Raw genomic sequence first — 19,469 nt, 5'->3', positions numbered from 1 at the left:
GGCTGGCCCTTTCACCTCTATTATTTTCCTCCTCACCTGAAAGATTCGTTAATCAGTCAGGCCAAAGCAAACTTGACAATTCGTCGCAGCATGCACTTGTGTGCACGCTCACCCACCTACAAGCACACACACACGTACACAGATGCACACACACCCCACAAACTTTGCTAAACACATTTTGCTGCCAGTGCTCGACTCTGCTGCCCATCTGCTGCCGCCGGCTTTGACAGCTCTGTTAACCGCTTCGTATTTAACAACTTTGCCAGCGTCTTGCGTATATTTTAAAACAGGATGTGAGGATTGGATGGCTCCAGGGATCAGACGTGCTACAGAGCCACACATCCTTTGGTTCAAATCCAGCTTCTGGCACTATGCATGGAGGACTTGGTCTTTGCAGAGGTGCAGAGCACCAGCTGCTGAAGTTGATACAAGCTGCAGGTGCCCAGCTTCTCTGAAAACCATGCTTCACATAAATCTCTCTCTCTTGTCCTGCCTCCAGCTTCCAGTGCTATTTTTGTTTGCTGGTTGATTATAGCCTGGCCTGGGACAGATGTCCATACCAAACTGTTTCTGGCATCTATCTTGGTAGGCAAACACAACTGATAATGCAGTGGGACCTGAAAATGCTAACAGCCCTCTGGGGGCTTGTTTTGGGACCGCAATGGAGAGCACATGCAGCTGTGTGCAGCTTGGGGAGAGCAGAGGTGATGGTGACAGTTTGTGTCACTTCCTTTTCCGTGGCCTGAGGATCCTCAGAGACAAACTTTACAGTAAATTTTCAAAAGAAGCCAAGGACAAAAATGGCAGCATCCTCTCTGTGCCTCTTGGGGTGATCAGCAGGGTCGATGTTTTCATATTAAGTCCCTGCAACGAGCCACAGGTGCTCTTGAAAGTACCTAGAAAAGCTGTTAGAAAAGGGAAAAAAAAAAAAAAAGGGCAAGAAATTGTGGGTGGGGGGACCATCCTTGGAGACAAGGTATTTTTCTGTGCTGGACCTGTCTGGGAGAGAAAGACAGTAATAAACCCAGAACAGCTGAAGGCAGTAAAGGCCAGTGACAGAGACAAAGAACTGGGCATACAGATCTAAATCTGGGAGGAGCAGGATGAAATTAAGACAGGATCGTTCAGGTCTGCAGGACTTTCTGGCTGCTGCAGGGGATGGGATGTGTTGAGAGCATGTACAGCCTCATTCCCTGGGTTGTCTGACACCTGCCTGGGCAAAAGGTGAGCAAATATCCTACATCCATCTCTTGTCTTTGCTAGATATATGCAACTGCCACTCGGTGGCAGTCTGAAAACACATACTATCACACATCTAAGCACCTTAATGCAGGTACTGGTATTGCAGCACAATGCTTGCACATGTGTGCACACATAAACACACAAACATTCAGACAACTCATGGTACGATGTGCTGCTGTGCAGCTCCACCAGCGAGTACCAGCACAGCATCCTACCTACTCCCTGTGCTTTGGATACCCTGTCCTCAGGCTTCCATGAGCCAAACTCTGCTTTGGGAGAAAGCAGAAGGAGAGACACAGGGGTGTGGGGTGAGGAAAGGAGGGAGAAGTGGTGCAGATGAAGGAGCTGTGGGATACCCACCATTCTCTGTGATGATCTGGGGCACCTCTTTGGCAGCTGGCGAGATGCATTGGATCTGACTGCCCACCACCAAGCCATCCATCTCCGAAAGGTCCTCGAAGGTACAATTGACTCCTGCTGACAGCTCGGGGACATTGTAGGTCTCCAAGACCAGCTGCAAGCAAAGATGGAGGGAGGGAAGAAGAGACAGAAAAAAAGAAAAGAGAGAATACTAAGCCAAACAACAGAGCTGGGCCAGCAGGAGAGAATTACACTGGAGAGGTCGGACAAAGAGCCTCTTGCTAGAGAGAGCATCCTCCTTCAACAGAAAGCAGCGATTCAGGAGAGGGATGTGTGTGCGGAGGGGGAAGGGGATGAGATGCTGATGCCAACACAAGTGGTACGTGGCTATGCAGGGACAACTGCACTGCATCCCAGTGCTGGCTGGGTCAGTGGAGGGGAGGGAGTGCTCACTCTCTGTCATGCAAGTGTAAGGTTAGGCAGGGAGTCTTTGGAGCCAGCTGTGACGACCAGGACTTTGGTGGCCCCAAAGCACGCGGTTTCTGAGGAAGGTGACTACTACTCACAAGAGGCACTCTGCAGACTACAGAGAAACTGTAGTGCTCCAGTCTAACTCTCTACGGCCTGCGCTCCTAGCATCAGCAGATGGGGGAGCGCTCTGTCACCAAGTTCCTGTGTAAGGAGAGTCTAGTTACAGCCTTCAGTCCACCACAAAAAAAACCTCTCTCTCTAGAGGCACAGCAAACCTCTCCTGCCCATCCCACCAAAGAAGCAGTTGGCCCTAGGGACATGCTGTATTGGGCTGCCATACATAAAAAAAGCTGTGAAGGAGAAATTGCCCATGTTTTTAGAGTTCACTACACCCACTGGCATTGTTATGTCATTGCCCATGGTCATGAAGGAAAGGAATCTTATGGCTGGTTTCCACCACGTTTATTCTCTGGAGAAGGACCCTCATGCTGCTAACTTCCCAGACCAGCTAAGGTCCTGCACCACTGCTTTCCATCATTGATGGTCCTGCCCAACCCATTAGACTATGTCTAAACACAGAGGGGCATCCCAGGGTACTTCTAGCACCTGCTGATGACCTACTAGTCAGCATAACTTTAGAGGGTTTGTGACCAACCACTAGAGCCAGTTACTTGACACAAGCACAAATGCAGATGCTCTCCACACTTGCCTCCTCCATGAGCTAGCTGAGGCCCCATCTGAGGTGACAGTCACTGAAATGAGACACAAGTGCATGCTGAAGAGTTGTTTCTACCAGCACAAAGAACGGAAGAGGTCAGTCCAGGTGACAAAGCAGGAGAGGTTGATAACATAATGTTTACTGCTCCCCCATACTGTGTTTTCCTCACTCAGAGAAGGCTTGGAGCTATTTCTTCACACTAGGCACCATCAGGGAGAAAGGCTGAGCAGACAGGCCTTAGTCCTGGCTGACATAAAGCCTTTGTGAGAGTATGTTCATTCTCAGGCAATGGCCATGGCAATGGGAAAGGCGATTTTTTTTGGTTTTGGATGGGGAGGAGGAAAAGCTTTGGTTATTTGTATAGATTCAGCACTCAGGCTAAATCCATTCTCCCTGCTGATTAATACACTGCTAGCAATGGAGAAGGGGAAACTATTCTGCTTAACAAATATTTCTCTCTGCGCATGGGCAATGCAGAATGAAGATGTGCCATGCAGAAGATGACACCAATGGACAGACCAGTAGAGCTTGGCAACAAACATCATGAGCCAGTGCATACTCTGAACAGACAAGAAGTCCTACAGCCCACATGCCTGCTCTGGAGCTGCTGTGACGAGGAAAGAACAGAGCCTTCCCCCAGCAAGTATCTCTTCCCAGAAATCCCAGAGCAGAAGCCCTGGACTGAAACAGACTCAGTTTTCCAAGTCCCCAGACTGAAACAGATTCAGATACAATTTTCCAAGTCCCTGTTGGTGCACAAAGTCTAAAAGATTGTCTTGGCCACACAGGTACCTTCTCTGCCTCTTTGGGCAGATATCATTGACCCTTCGCTAGAACGCAAGTGAGACTCAGTAAGGACACCACCAGCCATTTGTTCATTGATGTTCCCCTCCAGATTTGCCAAGAGACTATCTGTGGTGACTGCGGATGAGCTGGGACACTAGTCTATCTGGGACTGGGCTGACACTCCCATGGAAATGTTCATGCATATTTTTGAGCAACAGTCAGACAATGGCAACTTCTGATCCTGGCAGCTCTGGTTTGACTTGCCCTGCCAGAGTAACCTAGAGGTAGAGATCTTTTATTCTGTTACCAATTTCAATTGCCCTGAGCCTGTTAGTCCCCCAGGTTTTATTCCAACATGAAAGAATTCAACAACTACTGAGAGAATAAGAAAAAGAAACCTTGAACTCCCAGAAGAAAAAAGGACTCAGGATGTCTCAGATCAGTTTTGTTTGAAGCCTAGGAAAGTAAAGTCACAGCAAAGTTAAGAGGCTGAAACAAAGCAGCAGTGATTGGGCATGCAGGCTTTGAAAGGCTGATTTCATTATCACTGAAGAAACCCTAGCACTCCAAAACCTGTCACCTGGAAGATGTGTGGCAGCTGCACCTTAGGCAACACCATTCAGACCTTTCAGGGTGTGGGACTAATGAACAACTCATCCAGAGATTGAGCTTTTGGGTCTGGGTTATCAACTCAATTAAAGCCCAAACTAGTATGGCCAAAAGGACAAAACCCTAGTAGCCTGAATGAAATAGGTCTCTGCCTTCTTCTCAGAGGGTCTTGGGATCTCACCACATAAGGTATTGCTATCATGAGTTAGGAGAGAAACCACAAACTGGTTAGATCTTCAACAGAGATTTCTTGCCTCAAGCCCAGAAAATGATCAGGATCATCTACTGCTCCGCAAGCATTCACTGGGTGGCTTTGTTGGCTGCTGACTTGAGTAGCTCGAGGCCATAAAGGCTAAATTTTGTGCTGAGGAAGGTCACAAGAGAGCATGAACCTTGGCAGTCTTAGGTTCCTCTGAGTAGCATCCTGCTTCTCTGCTCTGCATACTCAGTGCTGGAGCTGCAGCAGGGTGGAGTTCTTGGTGGCTTAAGAAAGCCACCCAAGAAGACATAAAATTGGAGCTCATTGAAATAACATGTGGTATCCCTCACTTGTCCTTACCCTAGCAAGTCATTTCATTATTTCATGATAATGTCCCTTGCCTAAGTCCATGCCCAGCCATACAGAAAACCCTCTCCCAAGGAAGTAAACAACTATACTGTATGCACACAACACTTGCAGGGCACAAAGTCCCTTCAGACCTGCCCTCAGCTCCTCACAGCAAACAGGGAAGCCTCTTCTACCCTTCTAGGCGGGGGATAATTAAGGCCAAAATGTTCTCTCATGGTGAATCTTTCTCTGTGCTAGGAAAATTGCTGGGGAAGTTAATGGACTCTGGAGAACCTTGTGCATGAAGCTGCCAGTCCTTCCCACTCGTGCTGAACCCACGTTAGGTTGCACATACCTGGGTCTGTCAGACTGCATGGGCAGATTAAACCTGAGGGGGACAAGGATTAACATTCCTCACCAATACGTTGTACTGGGAGACGGAGATGTTGTTAGGATGCACGGTAAGCCGGACACACTGCTTCATCTCCGAGGCGAATCTCCGAGGCTCGTTGGAGCGTTCACAACGCTCCTTCCTCGTGCACCTGAGCAAATGGGAACAGAGAGGGACAGAGTTAACACAAAGCCAGGCTGGGAGGGTGAAGAAAACCCTGGGACATGGAAGGAGCAATAATTTTGGATGAAGAGGCAACATTGTACCCTTTGCGACCGCACTAGCTGGAAAACCACGCTCATGCCCTGGAGCACTCTGACTTGTGCTAGCAGCCATGGGATAGCTCAGCAGGCTGGAGAGTTGCAAGGACACCATGAAAGGAGGAAGGGTGTTGGGTGAAAGCCCCATCCTTTGGGTAGGATGCATAGCTCTAGAGATGCTCTGCCTCTATACCCCCACAGCAGGTACAGCGTAACCTTCCCCTGGCAGCCCTGAAAACTGTCTTGTCCAAGGCCAGTGGGACATCTTACACAGGGATGTCCTTTTAGAGTAGCTGTGCATAATCCATGCTCTTTAGCTCTGCTGAGAAGACTGCAAATCTGTGGTACTTCTGGGCTGCTGGTACCTCTCTGCTGGGAAGGGGCAGCCCACCAATCCATTGCTCAGCAGCTGCTAAGTAGTCCCGGACAGGTTGAGGATATTTTGGCATCTGGTTTGAAAGTGCCTGACTAGAAGTCCTCAGGGTTGAATGTTAAAAATTCTGGTGCTCCTAATCAGTGAGAGTTCTGTGAAATTGTTGGGTGCATGGTACCTGGGCTGCACAAGCTGACGAAGCTTACACCATGCACTAATTATTGTCAGTGCTTTCAGCACTCTTGTCTCCTCTGTCCAGTGTAAACATAAGCCAGCAAAGTGAATTGGTAGCGATGCACCCTGTTTCAATCCAGATTTGCATTTGCTTAGCATAAAACACATCTGTATTTTACTCCACATGCACTGCCAAGGCCATTGCTTCAAGGAAGATATCTGCCTAGAAATCCACAGGGTTAATACAAAAGGACAGCTCCAACTGCATGCCAATTACCTTTTGCCATTAAGCTAATGTTATGGACTTGCACAGGGTGTCTTCAATGGATTTTGTTATTAGCAGTGCTATTACCCCCATTAAAATCAGCTATAAAGACTAAGTGCGGATGTTAAATTATTCACCCACTCCCAGACTTCAGAGTCTTAGTTGTGAGAGCACACAGGGGCTGCTGGGGCGTTAGCTCCAAGACCACCCCTCAGTGTCCTTTCTCCCTGGAGCAGAGATTGTGCCTATATGCATGGGGATTTGCAGATGGGAATCTAAGGCAACACATGCAAAAGCAACTCAATATATGGCTGAGCCTGACTATTACAAAGCTTGGGGTCTGGACTAAACTTCAGGGCTCAGCTGATGCTAGATAAAATGAGCACCCCAATTTCAAACTCAAACTGCTCCATCTTTCTGGTAGAGGAAAGTTTTGTGTTTCCAGTGACAGTAATCATAAAGGGAGATCTCTGCCATTCTCAGCATGCTCTCAGTTTGCTTTGCAGATTTGAGAAAGTAAGAGCAGCACTGCAGCTCCCACTCTGCATTCCCTAGGAGCCTTCATCCCATTAAGTCTCCTTTAGCGCTGCCGCATGCTGGATCAGGAGTTTTAAATGTGCAGTCTCCAGAGGGTTGGACGGATAGCTGATTAACTACTCCCAAAATTGTAAGTCCCCTATCGTGGAATGAAAGCCATGGCAAAATGCTGACCTGAGATTTTTGTAAGCACTTCTGTAAAACAAATAGACACAGCAATCCCATCAAAAATCTGCAGGGCGTGGGAACTCCTCTCCTGAGAATAGCTTGGAAGGAAACCCTTTTGGGCTCAGTGTTAAAAACAAGTGCCCGAATTCTTCAAGATGTCCTGCTATCTCCCATTTATTTCCTCCAGCTGCAGCACAACAGAAATGTCTGGATTTTCTAAAATTAAACCGGCAGACACCCAGGCTCAGTTCAAGTGTAACAGCACAATAGATTGCAAACACATCCAGCATGTTTGCACAGCAGGACAACACATGGGTACAGGTTAAGCATCTAGGAATGTGGTTTGTATTCACAGCCCCACCACTGAGCAGGAATATAATAATCAGTAATATTTACTGGTCATATATATTTAAGACATGTAGCTCTTCAGACCAAAAACTCACTCTATATTAGGCTGATGTGTCTTGCAGCCTTGATATCTGTTGTAAGGCGTGTTGCCGTCCAAATAATGAAATGATGAAAAACCAGAAAAAAACTAAGCCTGGTTTTAATATAATGTTAAGGTTGCAGTGTCAGGCTCTCAGGAATTAGGTACTGCCAGACTGAAAGTAGCTTCTGCACTCCTAAATCTGCTCCCTGCACTGACACACTGCAAGCCAGACTTTAATTACAGGATCACACATTATTATTCCTTTTTTCCACAGATGACCTCAATTCTGCCACTTCCTAACTTTTGACTTTGACTGTCTGACTTTTTCAATGCAATTTCTTGATTTAAAACAAAGGGGGGAAAAAACCTCAAAACACCCAACTGTGCCTGGTGCTTGAGTCTGATGATGGGCGAGCTCTGCCAAGCTGAACCAAACCAAGCTGGGGTCTGGGTCACCGGCAAGGTTCAGGCTCTCAAGTCAGCATCACAGACCCCTTCCTTGAGCTAGCAGCATAATTCATCCCAGGTAACTGATCCCAACTGCTGCATAAATCAAGATTAAAGGGATGGAGCCACCTGTTAGTGGGTTTTGCAGGTTTGTCCATGCAGAAAGGAGTGATAGGGGCTCTTCTTCAGAGCCTTTTGGTTTCACCCATCTCCTCTTCCTTGACCACCTTATCTATCCTGAGCTGGAACACATGGAGCATCCTGTGGGTTTACACACCACACTCTCCCCAGTCTTTGCCCAGCACCTGCAACTGAGGTTCTTCAGTGGCAAAATGTGGTGGATTTTCATCATAAAGTAACCTTCTCCCTCCAGCCTTCCTCTGCACTGCCAAAAGTGTTCTGCCCTCCCCCCAGGAGTGGGGGAAAACAGCAGAGAAAATTGTTTCAGCATGTGCAGAGCAAAGTACTGCCCGCCAGCATCAGCCTCTCAAATCCCTGAATGGTTTTGGCTGAAACGCAGAAACAAACATGGCAAAGCACCCAACCACTGAAGGCAGCTTCCCAGGGGGGACATTGCAGCCCAAAAAGTAAGTTCAGCAAATTGTAAATAAAGGCAAATGGGACTTTTAATAAATAAGTACTTCCAGACTGTCTGCCTTAGAAGAGTGGTCACCTGGAAGGCAGCTGCCTGCACATGGCAGCTGGACTGTGAAAGGGATAATGAAATATCCCAAGCCCAACTAATCATTTCTGTTGTGTCTGTTGAGAGTCAGAGTGTACTTTGGGCCCTGGGAGATTGCTGTGACTCTGCTGCACTCTGCTCTGGTGCGCCTATTACGGCTTATGCAGAAAAAATACCTTGTACTGCCAATAACTGTTTTGCTTTAATAAAATATCAGTAATTCTACAATGCTAGGTCTGTCAATATGCTGAGATCACTTTCCACTGCCATATAACCTAATTCAATGCTATTCATGCTATAATTAGCTGGTGCGTAACTCCCACCCAGTGGCATCACATTACACTTAAGACACCTAAAAGAGCATATACCACTCCTGAACTTATTTGCATAAGATTATGGTGTAGACACGGCACTTCTCTGTACATCTTAATAACACCTGCTATTTCATTATCAGCTGCATTTTTAACAATTGCAAGTGTCCTGCTTCTGTCCAAACCATTAGTACAAACACTAAGAAACTGGTCCTATCGCTGAACCATGAGGAATGTTATTTCCTCCTCATCTCCCATTAAGAATAAATACCACTAATGCTAACCCTCTGTTCACCATCCACTAACCAATTATTTTGATGATGTTAAATTAATACTTTGTGCTTCTATAGCATCTCTCATCTGAGGATCTCAAAGGGCTTTGCCTGGAGCTAATTAAACTTCATGACACCTCTGTGAGGTTGAAATATTACCACGCAGAGATGGGGAAGTGAGGCATAGATGCATGCATGTCAGAGAGCAGAGCAAAGCCCAGGTCTCCTGACGATGAGATGAAGGCCCTGGTTTGGGACCTAAGAGAGCATAGTTAAATCCCAGGTCTGCCATTGGGGGCCTAAAGCAACCCCCTGGGGCCACATTCTGCAAACACCAGCTGCAGAGGGATAAGGTACTATTCCATATCTGCAACGGTATGCTAAGGGCTCTTCTGCCTTGGTAGGGCTTGGTCAAACCAAGCCCAGAGTCACTCCACCACCTCCAGGGTTTGTCCCTAAATGGCCAAGGTCAGGAGGGTTAATCTGAAGCCCAGAAATCTTTAGAGAGGCTGAGCACAGACCCAAGAGCTCCATGTACCTGGATAGACTAGGTACAAGAAGGGTCAAGGGGGGTACTCCTCCACCTGCGAGCTCTTTGTTTTCTCTATGCACAGCATGGAAAACAGACCATGCTACTGCAGGGTTGCCAGCCTAGCAGAAGGCATGTGTGCCACGTGCATGCTTTCACCTGCCTTTGACTCTCAGTGAAGACATGCCTCCACCATCCTATTGTAGAAAAAACAACAACAACAAATGAACAAACAAACCACAAAAAAACCCAACAAGCCAAAAAAAAAAAAATCTTTTTTTTCATCTTGCCTCTTTTTGGCTGTATCTTTGTTTCCTCCATGCCCATAGTGGGGTCCTGAACCTTGCTGCACCCTCACCATACAGTCCTGCAGACCCTCATCCCCATCCTATCAGATTACCCTGAAGAGTCGCTCTTGTACTTCTCTGGAGCATTGCACCTCCCCTTCCTCCCACCATGGGGTTGTGTCTTTGCCATCCAGACCTCATGGGATTTGGACTAATGGAGATAAACTGGCTGTGATCACAACATCTGCAGGGGATGGAGCTTGGTTCAGGAGGCTGAAGATCACTGAAATAGGAAGATATCTTCTGACTGTGTAGGGGCTAGGGACGGGGAGAAAACTGGGGAAAAGATCCTGTTTGCAGAGCGAAGGGAGCAGGGGAGTTGCAATGCCAAAAAGTAAGTAAGTGCTAACTGAGGTCACACCTCCCTCATAAGAGCAGTGAGGTGGGACAAGTGCCTCCAACGGGGATATTTCTCTGCCCCTCCCACTTACTGTCTCTCTCTCCATCCCACCATTGCCTGAAATGCCTGAGTTTGCTTTGGGTGACTCCTGATTTCTTAGCAGAGGGAAATGAGAAGAAGGTGCTGGTGTGCTTTCCTCTCTCAAGGAGGGCGCTTGGAGGTTGGCAGAGCTGCAGATGCTCTTAGGACCTGAGCCAGAGCACCCCTGCAGTTCTGCAGCTCCCATTTCTTGCACCAGGATGGAGACACATGCTGCACTGAGAGCTCTACAAACCAAGATCTCCTGCCTTCTCTCTGGCCATTTGTTAGGATCAAACTACTTCACAGTCCCATGAGCTATTGGCTTTTCTCTTAGTCATACCTGCAAGCAAGGCAGCCCTTAGTATCACTTGTGATGGCAAATTAAATGCGTTTAAAAGGCACGATGGCCCTTGTGCCTGGCCTTTCTAGTGATAATTATTTTCTAAAAGACGTGCAAAACTCTGATAAGATCATGCAGTGAATTTCTCTTATAATTTGGACTTGCAGGGTCAGAGGTGCTCAGCTGCTCCACAGACCCATGTGGTGGCCTGGGGCCACAAGGCTTCAGGGAGAGGTGGAAAGTTGTTCTGCTAATTCACACCATTAGCCAGATCTGGTGGTCTCTGCTGGAGACCAAACTAACTGACACCCTGAGTGGACAAAATAGACAGAGACAAATAGTCCTGGGAGGAGAAAGCCAAGGAGGAAGTTTCTGAAAATCTTTTTTTCTTCTTTTTTTTTTTTTTTTTTGTGGTGAGGTAGAAATAGTGCAGTCAGAAAAACAGCATAGAGTGCTGACTGAAACTTTCTTGTTGATATCCATAGCTATTGAAAAAGGAGAAGATTTTGATTCTCTGTTTTCTTTTTTTTCTTCATTTTCCCAGAAGCAGACTAAAATATCCAACTTTTCTAATATGAGACAAAAAAAAATGTCAGTTTTCTGGCAATGGAAAAGGTCTTATCTGCAATTTTGTCAATTAAAAACAATTTTCAAGACAAAAGAGTGGTGATTGGATCTGATCAGACATTGCAACTCAGAACAGAGGGGGGTTTTTTTACAAATGGCAATTAGCACATTATACATTCTTTTTAATTCAGAAAAAAAATAATCTTACCATTAAAAAAAATGCATTGCCAGAAATAAAATCCAAACAAATTAATCCTTTTTGGAGAAGCCTCACCATTTGACGCACAGCAGTTTTCTTTTGACTGCTTTTGCATTGCAAGACTCATAATCTGGCCAGTGAGATTGGCTCACAGGGAAGAAGAGGGACATGAAGCATCTGTATTTGATGCCAAAGGAGGCGGGGGGGTGAGCAGCATGAAAGACAGCTCAATGGTTTAGGTCAGCTCAGCAAACTGAAATTACACCCTTCCACCACCTCCAAACAGGTAATTTGCGGGCATCGCTGTTTTGCAAAAGGTTTTGACATTTCAGCTTTCCTCTCTGATTCCAAACGGTGACATTTCCCACAGGGGACAAATTCACTCACCCTTTGGCAGAATAATCACAGCCACCCTTTCCTTACACCTTTCCATCAGTGCTGGTAAACTCGAGGTGTCAGGTGGGAGCCAGTGCACACCCCATTCACACCAGCAAGGACAGGCCACCGGGGCAAGATGGGACATTTTGATGGGACATGGGCTTCACGTTGGTATCCCCATTTGCCTCCCCAACCCATTCATTGCTAGGCATTTTGTCATGGTGTGGGGTCACTCACACTGGGGTCCTCAGCTTGTGCAAGTTCGAGATGTTTCCCCACACCATTTCTCACCCCTTCCCAGTTCTGTGTTTTTGTGTTTGGACACAGTTGCCCATGTTTTTCTCATATCTCTTCAGCTCTTCCCCTTAAATTCACCTGGTCTTTTGGTCCTGCCGCCTTCTCTTCTTCTCAAGTCGTCTATCTGACTCCTTGACTCTTATCACAAGAGTTGTCATGTGTCTCCTAATCTCCTCATGCCCAAACAAGAGAAAATAGGATATAGGGAAAGAGAACATGGGCCTGGGTGGAGCAGGGATGGGGACTTGGGAGAGGGAAGGAAGGTGGGGACGAAGGGTCCAGCAGACAGCTTGCATGTCCCAGACTCTCTGTGAGGACAGTGACGTGCAGGGCTGGTGTGAACTCCCCCACGGTCCAAGCCACAAGCACTCCCACCCCTTCCCATGCTTCACAGTCTGGCCTTTTTGCCGCTTCCAGTGGTCCCTTTGCCCAGGTGTGTTCGATAGATACATCCAAAGAGAAAGTTCAGGAAAATTCCCATGGAGGAGGGTAGAGGGGATGAAGAGAAACTTTCAGGGAAATCTTATTTAGGTCTCAAATTGAAGAGCCTGGGAAACCCAGACGGTCCCAGCTGTCCTGGAGCAAGACAGGGGAAGAGACAATGATTTTCCGTTTCTTCAATCTCTTAATCTCCAAGGGGAAATCTGAGATTTCCCAACCCAGCAAGATGCCATAGTTAGGCAGGCTGAACTTGCAGGTGGCTGGCAAGGGTCAAAGTGACGAGGCTTCCCCATCCTCAGCTCAGCACAGATCAACAAATTGTGAATCTGAAATCTAGCAAGGGGTGCAGGCATGGCCCAGCAGCAGCTGTCCTTGCCCCTGAGGGGAAGGGGCATTTCCTCCAAAATGAAATAACAGAAAGGATGGCTGTTTCTCAAAGTCTTTGGTCTTGTACCGCACCAGAATCTGTGTCCTGAGCAAAGCTGGGGCAGGCTACAGGGCCTGGGAGGTGGCAGGGAGACTTCTGGTATCACTGCATCACTTGGGTTTTCCTCTTTCTACACAAAGCCAGGCAGCTTCTGGAAGAGGGTCACTTGATGTCCTACCTGTCTCCCCAGCCTGCCTCCCCAGCACAAGCATTGCACAGAGGATCGCCCAAGACTCCCTGTCCCTGCTCTGCCCCAAGTCCTTGCTCAGAGGCCGGAGGGGATGTCTACTCGAAGACCAGCCAGGTAGGTCAGCGATGCCTTTTGCAAGGTGGTCAGCAGAGGGAGCTCAGCAGAAGCGAAGTGCAAACTGTTCCTAATGGCATTTTCAGCCAGGGCTGGGGACAGGAGTCTGGGAAAGGGACTGCAGGACACAGAGAGACATTCATTTCCAGGAGGCTCTGGAGATTCAAGCTATCTGGCTGTGATGGTCTGAATCAGTCTCATTAGTCTGGTCCCTCTTTCAGGATGAGATGCAGTATGACAGCTTCATTTTTTATTGGGGAAATTTTTTTGTTTCCCAGTTGGAAAGAAGGATAAGACAGGAACAGAGCAATTAAAGGGATCTGGGGACGTAATAAGAGGTTTGTTTTAGCCAAAGTCTGACCAATGTGTAGAGCCGGCTTTGTGTCTCCTGGGATGGCTTTACCACAAGGAAGGAGCAAGGCTGGGGAAGGAGGGAGCAGCTGAAATTTGCCTTTCCCTCTGCTGGAGCCAAAGCAAATTTCTGGCTGGAGTCAGGAAAAGGAAGGAGATTCAGTCCCACTCAAATGTAAAGTTTGTCAGTTTTAGCAATGTTTTGACATTTCCAGGTTCCTTTGGGGTCCTGAGAATAGGAATGCCATAAATGTTGAGACACAGACATAACTGACTTTAAACTTTATGTGGTGATGTGGCAAATAACCATCCTTCCCTGTCTACTCTTTCTGGCCTCCAGGTTGCCCTCCATCCCTGTCAGAGGATAGCTGAAATTTAGCTCTCTGTGGCATGAAGGAGTTAAATTTTATCCATTGCCTGGGGTACTCCATTCAGGACAGAAAGGCAGGAAAAGAAGGACAAATCCAAGCTGATATCCTTCACAGGATGATTCCTGGTAAACCTGTCCTGGAGGCGAGAGGGGGGGAAGCTTTCTCAGCAAATTCATACACATCCAAGGAATGAGTTGGACTTTTTTTTTCATCTTTGGCTCTAACCACAAACAGTCTTGCCTCCCCAGAAAACCTGCTCTTTGGGCATCAAAGATGAGCATGGGCAAAGATGGGAAAAAGGCCACTGCGGTGGCCTGGGGAAGCCAAAGCGGTGGGGGTTTTTAACTGGTGGTATATTGGAACCCAGAGGTCTGTGGATTATCTCAAAGAGACATGGAAAACGTAACTCAAGAAAGCTGAAATTCACTGTTTGGAGTTTGCATCTCCCCAGGACCATTTTTCAGGGACCACGAGCCACAAAAAGTTTCAGACCAGTAACCAAATCTCACTTCCACCTCTACTCTTTTCAATGTCCCAGTGGGGATAGCCCTGGGGTGAAAGACCAGAAGTCCCCTCCATCCTTGGGCTGCAGTTTGGGGAGGGAAATGCCGCCCTGCCAAAGCTGTGTCTTCCCTACATGCCTCCTGCCCGTCGCCACCGACCCTGTCACTTCGCCAAATAGAGGGAGGATGCTAATTGCTCTGCCTGCTAATCTATTCTAATGCATGGTAATAGAAGCCGAGTTTCTGCCCTGATAACTCTCCCGGCTTATGCTGCAGAATGGCAATCCCACCGCCCGCCCGTTATCTCTGTCCCCAGGTGGGCTCCTCCCTCTATCGCAGCAATTGAATAAACCCACTCCCCAGAGCTCTGCGGGGCGTGGGTGCAAGGGATTTACTCCTCCATTTCCTGCCCTACAAATCAGGCACTCCATAAACAGCATCCCTCCCTCCTGCTTTGGGGGATTTCATGCCCCTTCTCCTTCCCCTCACCCCCCTCCGCAAGTTTGCAGAGCTGCAGATTGTCTTGTCCATGCTAATCTTGCCTGGGGGGCCCTGGGTTGGCCCATTAAATTCAACCTGCTCCCCTGCCTGGCAACAAAGGTTCAGAGGTGGCCCAAGGACCACACCAGCTCATGCACTGCTGGGGTGCAGCCACAGACAAGCGATCTGTGTGTACACATGTGTGTGCCTCTGTAGGCAGATCCCTGATGAGCACTTTGATGGCTCATTCAAGCCTGAGATGAACAAGAGCATTTCACATGCAAATCCCTGGAAACTTGGATACTTTGTCTGATGAAGAATCGGAAATTGTTTGCTGGCACAGGGGAAGGAGAGTGTGGAAATGAGGGAGGGGGGTCTTTGGAAGGTGGTGTGGAAATACACCCCTCAGCTGGTCCTGCTCAGCATTACAGAAAGGCTCTGTTCCTCCCATGACAGCCATCATGTTCAGAGAGACCTCAAAAACCCCAACAAGCTCTGCAGCATCAGTCAGCCTCTGGGACTGAACAACTTTGGGATGATGAGTTGACTCCAGGTGGGTCCCAGCCACAGGCTGCAGGTGGTGGTGGCATTTCAGCCTGGGCAACTTGACTTTCATTGTCTTCAGTTTCCAGTGAGACCCGTGCCATGACGCGAGCCTGCCCTGACGAACAGTGGCATTTGTTGATTCCCACCTGACACTGCAAACTAACTTGAAGCAGTCTTTAGCAGCAATTGTGCTGGAAACACACAGGTCCCTGGAAGAAACCTATTCCTTGCAGTAGAAGCAGTCTGAAAAAAGCCAACATGTGTGTTTGACATATGGGAGGATGGGTATCACCTGCCTTCATCCACTGACCCTTTCCAACCTCCTGCAAGGGTCAAAGACACAAGGAAAGGACATCTCTGAAGCTGCAGGATCTCTACTATGCTGTCCCTTAAATCACAGCCCTCTGACTCCTTTTGTTGCTGAACTAACCAGGCATAACACAAGCCTGGAAGCTAAAGGCAGGAGGAGAATCTCAGAGCACAAAATCACAAGCAGCAGGCAGAACTCAAGCCAAAGGCACACATGTAAACTGCAGTCAGTCCAGAGCACTGAGGTGGTCCACAAGAAACAAATCACAGGAATCTGTCTGGAACCATCATTTGCCATCTGCCCATAAAAGACTGGGCTTCAAATGAACAGGGAAAAGCCCCTGAAGATTCAGCTGAAGGCTACCTGAGTAATACAAGCTTCTGTCTCTGAGGAGACAGTAAAATAACTTTTTCAGCACTGAATTCACTTACAGTCATTTTAAAGAAAATTAAAAAAGAAGAAAGCAAAAGAAAGGGAACAAGGTTGCTAGATAAGACAAGTAATTAATGAACAAAATTGCTTTTCCCAGAGAGCATCCTATCATGGTGCTTCCTATTCATGCTAATAATATTTGTGAGTGTCTTCCCCAGAACCTGGGTAGATAACACCTACGCTCTCCCGCGCTCCTACATGCTCTCTTCTGCAAGGGCTGATGCAAATAATTTGTTCAAAGGGGATGAAGCTCTTTGTTCATGGCCAGATTCAGATGCCTGGGAACATCATCCCTGAATTCTTCGAGGGAGCTTCTCTCAACTCCAGACAAATGTATTTAGTCTTTTCCCTATCACTGTGGCCCAAATGCCAAGTATTTGTTGGTGAAGACGATGAGAGGTGCCCAAGCATCCAGAAGGGTAAAATTTGGAGTGTGTTGCTCAGAGATCAGAGCTAATCCAAGTCACTCGTCCTGAGGTTTCCCCATAAATCACTGCCAAGCCTGCAGTGAGACCCAGGAGTCCTAAAAGAGGGGTGGGAGGCTTTGGTGCCACTTAAGCCTCACCTCTTAAAGGACAAACAGGGCAGGAAAACTGCAAACAAGGAGCACAGCATCTGTGTTCAAGGAGGTTTGCAGGGAGGTTTGGGGAGCCATGGGAAGTACACTGTAAGGGGTCCCCAACTTATACAGATACTGAAACACTGCCAGACTCAGACAGCATGCAATTAAATTGCTCTTTTGCTGTTAGCATATGCTGTTTTGACTTGGAGAAGCATAGCAAGAAGAGAGGAAACATTTCCACAGGACAGAGTGATTGGGCTTGAACACTGTTTATCGAAATCCCCTACCTCTAGAAAGCCCTTGCCCCAAACAGTTTTACCCAGAAAGGGGCAGGGCATTAGGGGACCCTACAGAGTTTCTCAAACCAGGGTCTGCCTCCCCACTGCTTCTTTTGACCTTCATCAATAGCTCCATTTTCACAACACTGTTCAGCTCCTTCCCTCCTCCTCCTGCCCTTGTGCATCCATGCAACTGTCCATGTCCCCTGGCAGCAGAGTCAACAGACAATGACGTGTGCTGTAGCTCCAGTATTTGCTGCTGGCAGAGACAGTTCTTCCCTCTGGGCCCAAACTTTTCCCATGCTTTGCAGCAGTACAATTAAAAGCCTGAAAAAAACACAGGATAGCACAGAGAGGATTACATTGAGCCCCCATTACCATGCAGACCTCGAAAGGAAGGTGTCCAGTTGCCCCGTGGCTCCAGTTGGAGACAAGAGGCACTCCACATGGAGAATTAAGGCTCACTGGGAAAAAATAAGCCGAGGAGCCTCTTAGCCCAGGCTTGCCTTTCTCCTTGTGATGTGAAATCACTGCAATGGGATTTGCTGCCTGAAGAAGACAGGCACCCATGCAGTCTCACCAACCCCACTCGGGCTGTGTCTGAAGTTTCCAATCCATCTCTAGGGCGTTTGTCTCTTCAGAGCAACAAAAAAGCACAGGTTGAGCTGAATGCCCAGCCTTCAACAGGTGAACTGTCTCATAGGTCATAAGTAAAGGATAAAATGTGCTTATGTGGTAGTTTTCAGGCCCTCACTTGACTGATGTAAAGGCTTTTTTTCAGAGCTAGAGCTTCCCAACTACTTAAGTCAGCATTTCACCCCAACTCCAACAGAAATAACAATAAAAACCCTACTCAAAGTATGCCTCATCCTGACTTTCACAGCTCAACTCCTTCACTCGGAAAGGGAATCTGGGAGGCAGAGGAACAAGAGGAAAAACAGAGCAGGAAGGATTTTAATGTTAGTCTCACTGCCTTTCTCTGCCCAAGCCTGCTCCAGCCAAAAAGTCAGAGAACAAGCTCAGTTCCCCTCCTCCTAAGCTTTTTCTCCCTGCTGAATACTAAGGGCCATATCAGGCAGCCTGAGCTTCCTCTACAGTGGCTGCCTACCCAGCAAGGAGAGCAAGTTGGCTCTGGAGAGAGGTTTGGAGTTGAGCAAGGGTACACCTAGAGCCAACCCATAAGAAACACAAGGACCGTGACTTCAGATGACCCTGGAAATGATCTCTACCTCATCCCTCTGCTGCTTTAACCATTCAGCCAAAAGGACATCCTCAGGCATTATTCCCCTAAAACACACAAGGAGCTCCTAGTCCAGTCTGGCATACCCCACTGAGCCTGCCCCTCGCACCGCAAAGCACAGGAAAGCACTCCCCGACCTGCAGCTTTGCTGGGGATCTCAGCTAATGCTCCAGCTGCAAGGAAAAAGCTGTCGACATGTGATGTATGAATTTTCCCTCATCCATGCATGGCTGGAAGGGATGAGTTAAATGCTGAAAAATTGCTGTGGCGCTGTGAATGACCTCCGGCAGGCTGGGTTGTCAGATGCATGGCAATAGAGCCATTTATTATACATTCCAGGTGTCTATCTCCCACAGAGGTTTTCCTAGTTTCCTTCCCTTTAAAAGCACGTCATTTCTGGAGAAAATTTGCACTGTACTCCTCTCTGGGCAATTCTGAGATGACTGGGTGTGCAGGATGGCCAGGTTGCACTGGTGGCTGTGATGGGAGTCATCATGAGAAGGTGTTGTTTCTTCTGGCTGTGACAGTGCACAGCAATGCTTCAACACAGGCTGTGAAGTCATGATAGTGTGGATCCAGTGTGGGTAGCTGGTGGGAAAGGGCTGTGGATGCTGAAAGAGGTAGGAATTCAAGTACAGCTTCATCGTGTTGGGTCTCATGCGTGATCCACCTGTTTGAGACATATCTTCTCCCAACAGGGTATTATGTGATGGACAAGAGCCCAACTATACCTTCAAAGAGCAAGAGAACCCCACTAGACTTGGAGTCCTTCAGGTTCAACCCAATAACATCCAATCCAGAATCCTGGATTCAAATCATCCATTTTATGGGTTGGTTGTAGGACTCAGGTCTTTAGTTACATCTGGAAGGGAGACAATAGTCTGGCACTGTGCACCGAGGAAAAGGCCAGGCAGCAGAAATGGAGCCCATGGTGTGTCTGTGCTCTCAGATGGATTATAAAACAGGGTGAGGACCCTTTGAGACAGCCTGGTTGGATCTAGTGTCAGGCCTATGCTCTGCAAGCAGTGAGATGGTGGCATAAAAAGGTCTAGGTTATGTGCTTATGTTGTGAAGGTAAAGGGCAGACTTGGCAGTAGGCTGAA

General features: G+C 47.7%; 1 protein-coding gene across 1 annotated transcript in view; it reads right to left on the bottom strand.

Moving 5' to 3' along the window:
* PLXNA4 (plexin A4) overlaps window positions 1–19,469 on the bottom strand; it is a 459,725-nt gene that overhangs the window by 113,917 nt on the left and 326,339 nt on the right. The window contains exons 6-7 of the mRNA XM_087766199.1: window positions 5,152–5,275; window positions 1,603–1,756 (exon numbers count right to left, since the gene is read on the bottom strand). Of these exons, the coding sequence (XP_087622325.1) occupies window positions 1,603–1,756; window positions 5,152–5,275 (278 nt within the window). The remainder of the gene's footprint in view (window positions 1–1,602; window positions 1,757–5,151; window positions 5,276–19,469) is intronic.

This window comes from Nipponia nippon, unplaced genomic scaffold (assembly GCF_047370975.1).
Source record: "Nipponia nippon isolate SJK-2023a ecotype South Korea unplaced genomic scaffold, ASM4737097v1 scaffold_3, whole genome shotgun sequence".
Classification (NCBI taxonomy): Eukaryota; Metazoa; Chordata; class Aves; order Pelecaniformes; family Threskiornithidae; genus Nipponia; species Nipponia nippon.
The sequence above is the reverse complement of the archived record's forward strand: the minus strand, read 5'-3'. Positions and strand labels throughout refer to the sequence as shown.